Here is a 15,090-nt window from a genome sequence, read left to right on the forward strand (position 1 = left end):
GCTGGATGAACGCAGCAGGCCAAGCAGCATCAGAGGAGCAAGAAAGCTGATGTTTCAGGTCTGGACCCAGGTTGAGTGTCATCTACAGCTTTGAATGTAGACACACTTATGACCCACCATAAAGCAGTCTTTAATTATTAAACATTGGCAGTTAAATAGATGTTTTAGCATCTAATACTTAACAGCCAAACTGTTTTAGTGGCACCACACAATTAGGTAACTTTCTATCCAGACTGTATAATTTTAAAAGTTAAGGTAATATTGCTTTTTGTTGCAGGAACAAACATAAATGATCCTATGCTGGAAGCAGTAAAACGTCTAGATAAGGCCCATCAAGACAAGCTTCTGCCTGAAAGAAGTGTCTCCATGATTATTTTGTTAACTGATGGTGATCCAAATGAAGGTTAGTGAAAATAATTGCCTTCTATTTCTGTCTTGTGGGAGTCTGGCCAATAGATCTAAAACCAGAAACTGAAGAGGGGCAAGGAAGACCTGAGACTGACAAACATAGAATGCTGACAGTACGGAAGCAGGCCTTTCAGTCCATTGAGTTCACATTGACCCTCCAAACAGCATCCTATCCAGACCCACCTCCCACCCTATACCCCTGTTATGTCTAAACCACCTAGCCTGCACATGCCTGGACACTATGGACAATTTAGCATGACCAATCCACCGAATTTCCACATTTTTGGACTGTGATGAAGAGCAGAGCACCTGGAGGGAATCCATGCAAACTCAGAGATAATGTGCAAACTCCACAACGACAGTTTCCCAGGGATGGAATCAAACTCGGATCCCTTGCACCATGAGGCAGCAGGATAATACTGAGCCATCATGCCACACCACTGAGCCTTGTGTTTCGATGCTTGCAATGCAGCTGATATATAGTGCTTTGATAGCACTGCAATTTTTTTAAAGTTTAGTTACTTTGGTAATGGAGAAAATGCAATCATCAATTTCATCAGAGGCAGATTCCATAAGCTGTGTGACCATAGATTATGGCCATATAATCTATCTTCTTTTTATATCAGGCCATTGGTAAAAACTATTTTTCTTCAAACACCATGGAATCTTTTATATCCACTTGAGTGTGTTTGATTTCTTCATGAAAGTGGCATCTCCAGCCATGCAGTCTTCTCTCAATACTTTACCAAGGGTCTAAATGACATGCTGAATTCTCGAGCGAAAACATGAACCACACAACTTTCTGACTCAGAAGTGAGAGAGCTGCTATTGAGACACAATGTGCTTCTTCCATTTCTCCAAAGGCAGGTCAAATGAATACAGGGTAATATGATTTGAATCACAAGCTGCTTTATACCATTAGAGATATAACATACAGAATAATAATTGATGAGGGTGGCTTGATGGTATTTCTCCTGTACACATTTGTTTATTATAAAAGAGTTCAATTGTTCATGAGAGGCAAAGTCATTGCTAAAGTATTTGTTGCATTCCATGAGGCAAAGTTAATGTTGCTATACTCTTACCAAACTTTCAGGCTGCTCTCACATCAGAGAGATATGGGATGTAACCTGAGGTTCACCACACCGCAGGTGAGGGGAGGGTCATAGAGTCACAGAGTCATAAAATCATACAGGACGGAAACAGACCCTCCTATCCAACCAGTCCATGCTAAACATAATCCCAAACTTAACTAGTCCCACTTGCTTTATCCTGTCCCATATCCCTCCAAACCTTTCCTATTCATAGATACATCCAGGTTGAGAAGATGAATCCTTCGTGGCAATCTCAGCAAGTGTGGGAACTGAATACCAAGTCGCTGTTGGCAGTTATTCTATGAATGGGACTTAAACTATTAACACAGCTTCACATCACCATTCCTAATAGAACTCCTTGATAAGTCTGTAAAAAGTAATTGTGTTCGTTAAATGATTGATTCCAGAATATATGATATTTTTACTTTTATTACAGGAGAATCAAACCCAATGAAGATCCAGCAGAATGTTAAAAAAGCTGTCAATGGCAAATACAATGTGTACTGCCTCGGGTTTGGTTATGATGTTAAATACAGTTTTCTAGAGAAAATGGCACTTGAAAATAACGGTATAGCACGGAGAATTTATGAGGATTCAGATGCTCCCTTACAGCTCCAGGTAAAATGATTATTAGATATTTAGAGATATTAGCTCTTGTACTATGGCCCAGAGTTTTCTCAAGAGTTACTGCCATTATTTCACTGACTGTGTAGCTGAAACGCTGTTTGCACATAGTGAACTGGATTACATCTACATTTTGAGTAAATTTAAACCAATGGTGTGGGTTCGTCTCTGTGACTGACCTCTGCTTTTTATGTACTTGGTGATATCAAATGGCATGATAGCAGATACGTTATACCTTGTAAGTATGCTACTGACTTGCAGCTAAATAATCATAAATGCCACAATTTTAATCCAGTCTCAGTTTCACTCGAGGTATTGCATATAAACCTAATGACCAATAAGGAATTTCTACCTGAGTGAGAACTACCCCATGATGAAATTTATTTACTGTTAAAATCAAGCAGCAGTTAAATGCTGAATTTGCAAAGAAGTTCACAACAATTTCATAGCACAGCCAAACTGGTGAGCCAATGACTCATGAAAATGGTGCCACAAAAATGCAGCATTATAGGTTTGAGATAACAAGGTGTAGAGCTGGATGAACACAGCAGGCCAAGCAGTATGAGTGATAATGGGAACTGCAGATGCTGGAGAATCCATGATAACAAAGTGTGAAGCTGGATGAACACAGCAGGACAAGCAGCATCTCAGGAGCACAAAAGCTGACGTTTCGGGCCTAGATCCTTCATCAGAGCCCGAAACGTCAGCTTTCCTGCTCCTCTGATGCTGCTTGGCCTGCTGTGTTCATCCAGCTCTACACCTAGTTATCTCAGATTCTCCAGCATCTGCAGTTTTACTATCTCTGAAGCATTATAGGTTTGACAGCTGAAAGAAGAATCTCAAAAATATGGACTGAAGTAGATGTGTCGTCACAATTGCTGATTCATGTCTGTTGTGTGATGGATCCTCACTGTGGTCACCTTGGTCAAAAGACATCAGACAGATTTTCTGCCACCATCCTCCACTTACATTGGGAAATAAATGGCGTGACTGGTCTAGCGTGGCACAGAAAATTCACATGGTAGTTGAACAAGAACTGGCTCTTTTAAACGTAAACAGTTTATTGCATGGTAGAAGTCAGGTATAAGTTACACTGGTGTGATAGACAACAATAACTGAGACCATAAGGGAGACTTCTAAAGAAGGTCCATCTCCTTCGAGAGCCAGACCTGTTCTCCACCCAAGACCAAGTAACATTGGAATATTGAGCAATGCTTAATGCGTACCTTAGCATTGATATCTTTTCAGAGATTATAGTATAGTATTAATTTTTATACATCCGTCTGTATAATAACATTTACCAATACTGTGTCTGCCCAGATGCTTGACTTCACAAATTTAGGCAACCTGCTGGTTTTGCTATTTCACCGGAATGTGTCCACTTTGAACACGGAATATTGGTAGGTCTTTGGTTTGAAGAATGTTGAACTTGATTCTGTTATTGATAACGTGAGTTCTGTATGATCCTTTAAACTACAGGACTGTTTATCTTTTGGATGTCCTTTGCCTTTCCTGCTAAAAAGGCAACTGCTCAACTACCTCATCTGGTGGATCTTTACGCTCATGACTTTCCTTCACAGAGGACAATTTTCCTGCTGAACCAGACATTGCTCCACTGCATCATCTGAAAGGCATTTAATCTCATGAATTTCCCTCATTGACATTGGCAGCCCTTCAGTAACAGGCACTTCCTTTTTGCCAGATCCTAAGCCTTTGCCTTTCTCTTTCTGACATGTACTGGATCTCTGAGCTGGCCAATTTCTTCTTTGTACTGAATCCAAGGAGATTTGTCATTCCATCTCAGTGGGGTCTTCCATGGAATTACATGCAAGCTGTCTTCAATCTGTATGTGCATTGTTTTACTCATAAACTGCTGACAAATTTGTGCTAAAGTATTTAGACTGTATACTTCAACTTGTTGTTTAGTTTGGATCTTTGCAATCACCCTCATGGTTCCTTTTCTTGTGAAACCAATATGTACACTTTTCCAATGGTACTACTGGAGGATTGTTTCTGATGTGGCATGATCTCTATCACTGATATTAATAATTCTTCCTTGAAAGATGAAGAAATTAAATGTTCAGCATCAGCTTGCACCTTCTCAGCATCCGACATCAGATTCAAGACTGCCATAACGATTTGTTCCCCAGACAATGTTGCCATCTGAACAACTACAGTTAAAGACTTACTAATGAGTTCAATTGGGGTATACTACTCATAAGCTTTCTCAATTTTGTGTCCTTGCAAATTTTACAGACTCTAGCAGTCTGAGCTTTCTTCAATGATGATAGGAGTGTGAAACATTTCTGCCAACCCTGTATAGTTACACATTTCCATCCTGTTGACAATATGAAACTATTGCTTTGTACCTCAATGGATTCTGTATTGTTCAGTTCTGCAATGAGCCTAAGAAGCTTTATGAAAGCCTTATGAGTGCTGATGAAGGGTCCAGATCCAAAATGTTCACTTTCCTGCTCCTTTGATGCTGTGTGCCTCCAGATCCACGTTTTATTGACTCTGACTTCCAGCATCTGCAGTCCTTACTATTTCCTAGTCTATGGAATTTTATATTGGTTGTCCCCTCACTGTCCATTAGGTGACATTTCCTTCATTGGTGGTTTCATGCCTGACTGTTCCTTGAAAAATTGTAACATGACTGGCTGCTTCATGGCAGTTGTCTGTTGTCTGTAACTAGTTAAATTCCTTTCAGCATTTGTAAAACCAAAGGCCAACACAAGTATTCAAGAATATCTCTTTCCCAAAGCCAATTCATCTTCAGAATAATAAATCTCTCAAAGATTCAAAAGTAATTCCAATAAGAATTCAGTCATTTATGAATTCTGACTTCCAAGGTCCATAGTTACATTTATCCACTAATTTCTGGAGATTATTATCTATTGACTCACCTGTATTCTTTTTCTTTCTTTGGATATGCTTGTTGACAGAAAGGCCAGTCTATCCATTTTCTCTTGAATGGAGTGATTGGTTAGACCACTTCAGAGGGCAGTCAAGAGTTAGTCACATTGCTAAGGGTCTTAAGTCACACGAAGAACTGAAAGCTTCCTTCCCTAAAGGAAATCAATGAACCAGATGGATAGCCTCTTGACTTTCATTATTGAGATCTGTTTTCAATTGCAGATTTGTAATTTATTTAAAATCCCACCAGCCATCATGGTGAGATTTGAACCCTGGTTTTACAGAGCATTAGCCTGGGCCTGTGGATTATTAATTCAGTGATATTGCCACTACAAGTGCCTCCTTTGATGTTGACCTCACCTATTTAATCTTTCTCTTTTCAGATGTTTGTTTGCCCTAAGATTAAATAATTAGTAAAAATTTTGCACAAATTTATTAGAGATATCCTTCGTTCCTTTTGTGACTTGTTGGGCTACACCATGATGAGCTATAGTCACAAATGAATACAAAATTGCATATACCTGTTCAGTTTCTGACATAGAACCTAACTTAAAAGTAATTCTTAATCTTGAGAACTATTTTCCTCAACACGTCCCACTCTATGATCTATTTGGCTCATTTCTGAAATTAAATTTTCTTGGCACATCAGAACGTGCAATTGATGAGTTGAGCATCATATCCCATTCTTATGAGAGCATCCTTCAAAATCTTTTGGTGTTCATCGTGTTCGTCCTTACCTGAACAGATCCTGTGTACGTACAGGGCTTGCCCATAGAGGATGGCTTCTTTAATGTGTCTAGGGTGGAAGCTAGAGAAGTGCAGTATTGTGAGGTCATCCATGGACTTGCAGTAGAGTGATGTACTAGGTGTCCATCCTTGGTGGAGATGCATGTGTCCAAGAATGAGACTGATTCTGAAGAGAAGTCTGTGGTAAGTCTCATGGAGGGCTGACACTTGTTAATATGCCGTGTAGTCATTTCAGTGATTGCTCACCCTGAGCCTAAAGGAAGAAAATTTCGTCAATGTATCTGGTGCCAGAGAGGTATTCACACAGGGTCAGAAGGCAGTAGAAGCCGCCTATGCGGACAAGAGGATACTCTGAAGATCTAGATCAAAGGTCATGATCAGTCTGTTGAGTTGACGGGTGTGTTCCTCGGTCAGATCGACAGGTGTTCCCAGTTGTTCAGTTGTCATTCCCACTCAATGTTCTTTGTTCCAAAGAAAACAACCCAAGCCTATCCAACCTCACTTCGTAGCTGAAATGCTTTACCCAGACAACACCCTGGCAAATATCCTTTGCATATTTCCAGTGCAATCACACCCTTTCTATGGTGCAGTGATCAGAACTGCAATAATACTCCAAATGTGGCCTGAACAAAGTTCTGTACAGCTCCAACATGACGCCCCCCTCCCCCCAACTCTTATAATCCACGCCTCAGTTGATAAAGGTCAGTATCCCATTTGTCTTCTTAATTAGCTATTAACACGTTCTTCCTCCATTAGGGATCTGTGAACGAGTACCCCAAGATCTCTGTTCCTCAGAGGATCCTACCATCTTGCCATACATTGAGTACTTCCTCATTTTGTTCCTTCCTCCAAAGTGCATCACCTCGCACTTATCAGGGTCAAATTCTATCAGCCATTGATCTGCCCATCTGGCCAACCTATTAGTGTACTCCTGAAGCCTAACACATGCCTCCTCTCTGTAACAATCCAATATTTGTGTCATCAGGAAACTTACTTACCATCCTTTCCACAATCTCGTCGACATTATTGACTGCATATTGGGTTTTGTTGAATCTTGCCAGGAGCTGCTCTTCTGCAGGTTTTTTCAATGTTCAGCTTTCAATGTTCTACTGACTGTCTGCTCGAGCAGCTTTCTTATTATTTCTTATTTCCAATCTGCGTCTGAAGATTTCTTCAAAATGCACCAGAATCTACATCTCTGCTTATCACATTATATCACAGTCACATTGGTGAAAAACACATCAGATAGATCAGCTGCAATCCTCTTTTTGGTCAGAATCTAAAGAGTCTGAGTGGTCTGGTGGGAAGGAAGATCACTTGGTGGTACCCTTTGAGTTTTACATCTGTCTGATCAGAGAGATCCAGCTTCAATTTGACATCTTGTCTGATATATGACCCTCCACAAACCTATCCAACACTATGCCCTGAGAAATGTCAGACTTCTCAAATCTTCTCAAAACTCGCTAAATGTCAGACTGTCAATGGTGACAGGCCAGCAAATTGTTTCAGGAACAGTTAGCTACAGAAACATACCCAACAGTGTTGTTTCTCTGCCTCGTGCACATTATGTGTGGAAAGATAAAAGAAAAACAAATAGTACTTTAAATAATTACTGGATGTTCTCTGGTAAACAAACTGCCCAGTGAGAATTAACACCAGCTGGAAAATCCTAAAAGTACTTAATATTAGGAGTAAATCATCATCCTAATGCATTCTGACCTCAGTTTGTGCTTAGAATGAGTTCGAAGCTAAGACTGATCGACGTTATGATTATTTAAAAAGTATGCTCAGTTCTTTAATTTTCTTTTCTAACAGGGCTTTTATGATGAGGTGGCAAATCCCTTACTTTTGGATATTGAATTGCAATATCCAGAGAATGCTATTTCAGAGTTAACTCAGTCCAATTTTAGGCAGTTTTTTGATGGGTCAGAAATTGTAGTGGCTGGCAAGATTTCAGATAATGACCCGGAGTCACTCATTGCAGAGGTCTTTGCACAAACTGTAAGTACTCTCTAAAACCTACTCTAAATCATTCATTTACATTACTCATAGAATACAACATTGCAATGCAACAGCAAATTATTTAACTCACTGTACCCATAGAATCCTTACAGTGTGAAAACAGGCCATTCAGCCCATTGAATCCTCTGAAGCGCATCCCACTCATACCCATGCCATCCCTGGGGCCCTGAATTTCCCATTTCTAACCCACCCAGCCTGCACATTCCTGGAAACTACGGGCAATTTAGCATGGCCAGTCCACCTAATCTGCACATCTTTGGGCTATGGGAGGAAACTCACACAGACACAGGGAGAATGTACAAACTCCACACAGACAGTAGCTCAAAGGTGGAATTGAACCCAGGTCCCTGGCACTGTAAGGCAACAACACTAACTACTAACCCACTGTGCCACTCGCTATTTGAAGTAAAGACTGTAAACTTTTCCTAACAAGAACTTTTACAAAACCAAAACCTCCAAAAATCATGGAGATACATCTGAGAAAGCCATCATGTCCACAGAAACGGCTAAAGAATTGACTTGACTTTTTAAATTTTTCCTTGTAGCTCAGAAGCATTTTTCTTTAAAGCATTTATCAAACTACCTTTTTAAAAATTTATTATCAAATCTGTTTGAGCTCGAGTCCCATCCAGAAAACAATACCTTGTGCCTTCCTCTCTGCATGGTCTTAAAACCCAGCCTCGAGCCCCACCACAACCCTTCCACCACAACCCCAGTATCCCGTGCCAATATAGGCCAAATCCTGGCCAGCTAATGGAACTGATTTATCCGTAAGGCCTCCCTGGTGAGCCTGGATTGGCCATCAGCTTCAAACAATAAGACTTAATTCCACTAAGGGCCAGAAGTCCCATTCTATACTAATTTGCAGCCCACAGCACATTGTGGCTGAGGAGGAGGTTTCTTCAAGGTCTGTCAGCTGACTGCTGAATTTCCTTTTGTGGGTGGGCTGGGGAGGAGAGAAGACATAGACTTCTGCCCTATCAGCTCACCTCATATATATATCAAGAATCCTATCAGTTTTTAAGTTTTCAGTTTATAAAAATGGCAGTGCCTAATATGTAATAATGAAAATATAACAAATTAGCGATATTTTTAAAGTATAATTAACTGCAAATTATGAATTTATGTCATCGAACAAAGAACAAAATGTAATATACTTTCCCAAACATTTTACTATAAGGCTCAGCCTTACACTTTAATTCTCTAACAGGCTAATGAAAACTTAACTCTAAAAGCTGAAGTGCAGGTATCAGAAGTTGAAAATATTACTGCTCAGCAGCAATACATCTTCGGTGATTTCACTGAGCGACTGTGGGCTTATTTAACCATACAACAGCTGTTGGAGAAACGGTAAAGTTACAAAAGTTTTTGTCTCTAAGATTGAAATTTTAAACTTGTAGGTTATGTACAAGCAGTGTTTGGTAAGCATCATGACCAGTCCATCAGCACTGGAAAGATAGGTTAATAGCTTTGTTATCAGTCCTATGCTGTCCTTACCAACTGTAGCTGTCACTGTCACAAAGCAGCTTGAATTAATAATAGTATTTTACTTAGATTACACATGCACAAAAAATTGAAAATGATTGCTGGAACATTTGTTTAAATAGTAGCATGAGTATTTACTGAACTGGATAGCAAAAATAATAAATTAATTGTTATTGTTTCAATCAGTGTTTCGGCAGAGACAAATGAAAGGGGAAACCTAACAGACAGAATCCTGGAACTGTCACTCAAGTACAGCTTTGTAACCCCATTAACATCAATGGTTGTCACAAAACCTGAGGAAAATAAGAATGGAAGCTTTGTGGCTGACAAACCCTCAGAAGATGGTAATGTTTGAATAAAACTAACACTGATTGTATCTTGATTTTGCAATTGACATGCACCATATATATTAGTAAGTGTATGTATGAGAGTTGGATTTAAAAAGCTACATTTTCCATTCCCATGCACGTCCTTCCTCAGCGTATTTGAATAGCTTTGAAGGACCTTGGTTTAATGTTTGATCCAAAATAGAGCCACATTTGACAGTACTGAACACCCTCAGTACTAGGGCACAGTGACAGGCTACTTTTGTCAAATCTTTAGGATTTGAACCTAGGAAATTCCACAACCAGCTGAGCCACAATTAACACAGTATTTATGATAAACTGGGGAATATCTGCAGGTTTCCTCTTTTCACCTGTTGTAGCTTAAATGATGGAGCAGAGGGCTCCAGTGGGAACTTAGAAGCCATGGTTTCTAAGTTGGGTAGAGTTAAGGCTGAACTTTACCAAAAATCAGCAGTGTCACTTACAGAATTAGCAAGGAAGGTTTCTTTCTATGAGCTCTAATGAGTTAACTCTCAGCTCATCTCATGACCTATGTATCACCCCTTTCTGATGTTCTATTCGTGCTATCATGCACTCAGCAATGGCGGAAATAACTGCACTACAAAGACCTCCCAGTTTTTCAAGTCCTGGCACCACTTTTAAAGCCCAGCCTGGTCCAGCACTCCCAAACAAGAACATCCGGTCACTATCCAAATGTAGGAGTGGAATGAATAAGAAGCACCTCTGAGGTTACAAATGTGACCTTTATTAGCGAATACACATTACAAATGTATTATTTACTTAAATCATCAGCCCTCCGATTGACTGTCATTGTAAATGCAGTGACACAGGTTATCCATCCTTAGTACCATCCCAACTGAGAACCCTGTCTAAAGTAGTGATACTGTTTCCCTAATGCCCAGCAAAGCGTAACTTCTTCCCATTGTTCAATATGGGGATAACATACGTCGGAAAACCTTCAAACAGCTAAAAATGTTCACTTTCATCCAAACAACAGCAAAAGCAAAGAAGAGCTGCCTTTGCTTCAGGTAACAGCCCTGGGCCATTTGCCTTTTGATTAACAACAAATTTGCAGTTAGTGAATGATCACTGTACCCAACTCACAAATATTGAGAGGCTTTCTGATGAAGGGTCTAGGCCCGAAACGTAAGCTTTTGTGCTCCTGAGATGCTGCTTGGCCGGCTGTGTTCATCCAGCTTCACACTTTGTTATGTTGGATTCTCCAGCATCTGCAGTTCCCATTATCTCTGATCACAAATATTGGAACCCTGTCAAGCTAGTTGCATAAGACACCGCACCACTGTAATCTGGAATATAAGAATTGTCAGGCATCATGGCAGTCCCAAGATACTTGGCACCAAGTTCTAAGATGTGGTACAGATAATCGATTTGCCTGCCAACTTTCATTATCAGTATACAAGGACACCCAGATCACTTTGTACATCCCCACTTTCATAATACTTTTTCTTTCTGTTTTTCACACCGAAGTGTATAACTTCACATTTAGCCACATTGTAATGCCAGTGCCATTTTTTACTCACTCATTCAACTTGTCTGAATCTCCTCGAAACTGACTGGTCTCACAGAATTGCAGAATCCCCAGTGAGTGGAAGCAGGCCATTCAGCCCATCGAGTCGAGGCCAACCCTCAGAAGAGCATCCCTTCCAGACCCGTCACCCTCCCTACCCTATCTCCATACCCTTGCATTTGCCATGGCCAATCCACCTAGCCTGCACATCATGTACTGTAGAAGTAAACCGGAGCACCTGGAGGGTACCCACACAGACACGAGGAAAATGTGTAAAGTCCACACAGACAATCGCCTCAGGCTGGAATCAAACCCTGCTAACCACTGTCTCCTCCTCACAACTCACAATCCAGCACAGTTTTGTGTCAACGACAAACTTGTAACTATGGCATTTGAGTCCCTCAGCCAGGTCATTTATATATATTGTGAATAACTGGGGCCCTAGCACTGACTTTTGCAATACACCACTAGTCACTGCCTACCATTTGGAAAAAGACCCACTTATTCCCACTCTCTATTTCCTGCCTACTAATTCTCATTCCATGATAATAAATGTGCTGTGACTTTACACAGTAACATCTTAGGAAGGACCTTATCAAAAACCTTCTGAAAATCCAAAACACCAATCCACTGGTTTTCCCTTCTCTGTTCTATTAGGTACATCCTCAAAAATACCCCAGAGGATTTGTTAAACATGATTGGTCTTTCATAAACCCATGCAGGATGTGTCCAATCCCATTAGTGCCTTCCAACAGTTCTGCCATCAAATCCTATATCTCAGATTCTAGAATGTTCCCACTAAAGCTGTTAGGCTAGACATGACCAGCAAGATTAAAACTCCTTTGCATGTACAAGCTTGTTCTGTCATCCTAGTCATTTTTTTTTACTACCAGCACCTGTCACCATCTTCATCCCATCCAATCATCCTCTCTGTGCCACTAATGCTCTGTCCCTAGTACCAACTGGACACCTGCGTTGTTTTACTGTCCATGTGAGGAATATCACATACAGGCAAGCAATCTGACAATTCCAAACATGAGCTTTTATTTACAGTCACAAAAAGTGAACGCAAATGGAGTTAATAGAGGCTGTGGTTTTCCCCAAACTGCAAAGAAAATTGAGATGGGGTTAGATTAATGTCTTGACAAATCTCCTCGCCCTGGATGATCCCTAATGACTAGCAGCCTTTCTGCATGCCTGCACAAAACAGTATATCAATACAGCAGTAATGGCAGCTTTTGGCTGAAGTACCAACACACTAACAAGCATGTAATGGCATGGATGTTGTGATCATGCAGGTTGGTGCTCAGCGAACAAGCTTTAAGAGAGCAAGCAAGCACCCCTGAGATGCGGCCTGTTCCAATCCGTGTCCTTGTGTACAGTGTCCTTAAAGAAGCCTTTCAATGACAGTTGCTGGTGCACCCTACAACTCAACCATGCTGTTCCTAAGCAGCCCGCACATAGAAATGCCACAACGGTCAAGGAGGATCGGAAATGTCAGATGCCAATGCTGATGGACAAAGGACACGTGCAGTTGGTATACATGGGTCATACACTGAGATGCTGCTCGGTGCCAAGTAATATTGAGCGTGCTTATATCCAGTAGCAAGATGAGGTTACCAGATACCTGCTCTGGCTTCCAAGTCAAAAATTTTTAACAGTTTTTTGGTGTATTTGGTAAGATAGGAAGCTAAACATCAATGAGGTGAGTAACAATATTATGAAGGCATTTAACAAGCTATAAGACTACATCAATGGCCAGAGGCTAAAAGATCTAATGAGTTAATCCCAGTGTTATGATATGCTTCACTGGATTCTCTCACAATTCTGACACAAATCCTACTATAGCCACATCTCTCAGGTCCCTATAAGATTCAATCCTTGCCTTTATTTCATTTCAGAAAATGAGAAGCCATTACCACAAAGAGCTCACTTTCTTCCAAGATTTCATGCTCCTGCAAGACATCCTCCACGTAAGATTTTTGAAAAGAATATTAATCTTATTTCGAGTTGTTTATGAGAGATGTAGTAAGCTGATAGAGCAGTGTAAGAGATATTGTGTCACATACAAATATGTGAAGGAAACCGTGGTTTCAAGTAATTTCCACCTCATTTATCAAATATGTAAAGAATTGAAAATAGAAGTGCTATGAACAGGAGAGAAAAAGAAAGTTGCCAGAACCACAATGGCTGAGGAAGAACATATACAAATGAAATGAAAATGAGAAGCTATGTAGAAGCAAGGTGGAATGCCAGAAAGAAATGTAAATCTTACCTGCACTTTCACTGAAGTTCTAATTGTGTAGTGATTGATGGGAATTGTAATTAGTTGCATGAAAGATGGAGAAATATGAAATTTGTATGTTACTTTAGGAATGAAGAAGATTAAATTGCTCTGCAACAAATAACTCATCTCCTGACTCCACAAAGCCTGTACATCATCTACATCACACAGTTCGGGAGTGTGATTGAATATTCCTATTTGCCTGGATGGGTGTAGCTCCAATAACACTCAAGAAGCTTGACACCATCCAGGGCAAAGCAGCCTTTTGATTGGTGCCACACCAACAAATATCCCCACACCACTGACACTCAATAGCAGCAGTGCATCTCACAAACAACAAGCTAATCTCTAAATTCCGCAACCAAACCATTGGCTCCCACTGTGTAACTGGATCCTCAACTTCCTGACCACAGTCAGGAGGAATAGGTGACAATAAATCAGACAAATCTACAAGATGCACCGAAGCTCCTTAGATAGCACCTTCCAGCACAAGACCACTTTTATTTAGAAAGACAAGACAACAGATACATAGGAACACTATCAACTGCAAGCTCCCACCACCACCCCCTACCCAAGTTACTCAACATTCTGACTTGGAAATACATAGCCATTCTTTCAGTGTCACTAGATCAAAGGAACTCTGTCTTTAAAAGGTGTTCATGATGTGGAGGTGCCAATGTCAGACTGGGGTGGACAAAGTCAGAAGCAACACAACACCAGGTTATAGTCCAACAGGTTTATTTGAAATAACAAGCTTTTGGAGCATTAATTTCATTAGATGAAGGAGCAGCACTTCAAAAGCTTGTGATTTCAAATAAACCTGTTGGACTATAACCTGGTGTCATGTGACTTCTGACCTTAATGGCGTTTTGAATGACTCAACAATAAATGAACTTTCATTTAATAAATGAACAAATAAGAATAGCTTTCCGCCACCTTCTCAAGGTAGGAATGGTCAATAAATGCTCATCAAGCAGCAATGTCCACATCCGATGAATGAATAAAACAAATTTGGGAAAGAAGTTGACTTTGAAGACTAAGTAACTCTGTTGTAGAGTCAAAGAAAGAGTGCAAGTTAGCAATTGTAAATAAGTTATGAATGTTCTGTCATTATTTTTAATCAATTCTGTAACACTTTTCTAATGTATTTTGTACTAAATTGAAATGTTGCTATATATAGTACAGAGAGATCAGTAAAATAAATGATAACTGAGTATACTTAACAAATTGATCAATATATTTTCTGGTACCTGCTCCTTATGGATAATTGCATGAGGCAGAAATCGTTCCTTAAGATTTCTGTTGTTTACACATTTTGCCAATCGTCATTTACCACTTGAACCATTTTAGTTAATTTACATTTAAATGCATTTAATCAATGAACAGTACCTTCTCATCCCAGACAGATGTCACAACTTGATTATGTCACACATGACACCCTTATCCCAAGAGGTATCACAAAATCAATCAAAATGCTCAAACTATTTTTTCAGTTTCTTTTTTTTCCAGCCCATTGGACATGTTTAGTATGGCACAGTGGAAAGTGTCTCTGCCTCTGAACTAGAAGTTTCAGGTTCAAGTCCAAGTCCCACTTCACAACTTTGTCAATGGAATCTGCATTCAAAGTAGGACTGT

At 40.1% G+C, this 15,090-nt stretch overlaps 1 protein-coding gene across 7 annotated transcripts in view; it reads left to right on the plus strand.

Annotated features, from left to right (window-relative positions):
• The window catches only part of LOC125460349 (inter-alpha-trypsin inhibitor heavy chain H3-like), an 84,992-nt gene that overhangs the window by 16,149 nt on the left and 53,753 nt on the right, over positions 1 to 15,090 (plus strand). For all 7 annotated transcript variants that reach the window (XM_059649812.1, XM_059649814.1, XM_059649811.1 and 4 more), the window contains exons 11-16: positions 278 to 403; positions 1,939 to 2,120; positions 7,605 to 7,790; positions 9,022 to 9,161; positions 9,483 to 9,640; positions 13,073 to 13,144. In XM_059649812.1, coding sequence (XP_059505795.1) covers positions 278 to 403; positions 1,939 to 2,120; positions 7,605 to 7,790; positions 9,022 to 9,161; positions 9,483 to 9,640; positions 13,073 to 13,144 — 864 coding nt within the window. The remainder of the gene's footprint in view (positions 1 to 277; positions 404 to 1,938; positions 2,121 to 7,604; positions 7,791 to 9,021; positions 9,162 to 9,482; positions 9,641 to 13,072; positions 13,145 to 15,090) is intronic.

This window comes from Stegostoma tigrinum, chromosome 11 (assembly GCF_030684315.1).
Source record: "Stegostoma tigrinum isolate sSteTig4 chromosome 11, sSteTig4.hap1, whole genome shotgun sequence".
Lineage (NCBI taxonomy): Eukaryota > Metazoa > Chordata > Chondrichthyes > Orectolobiformes > Stegostomatidae > Stegostoma > Stegostoma tigrinum.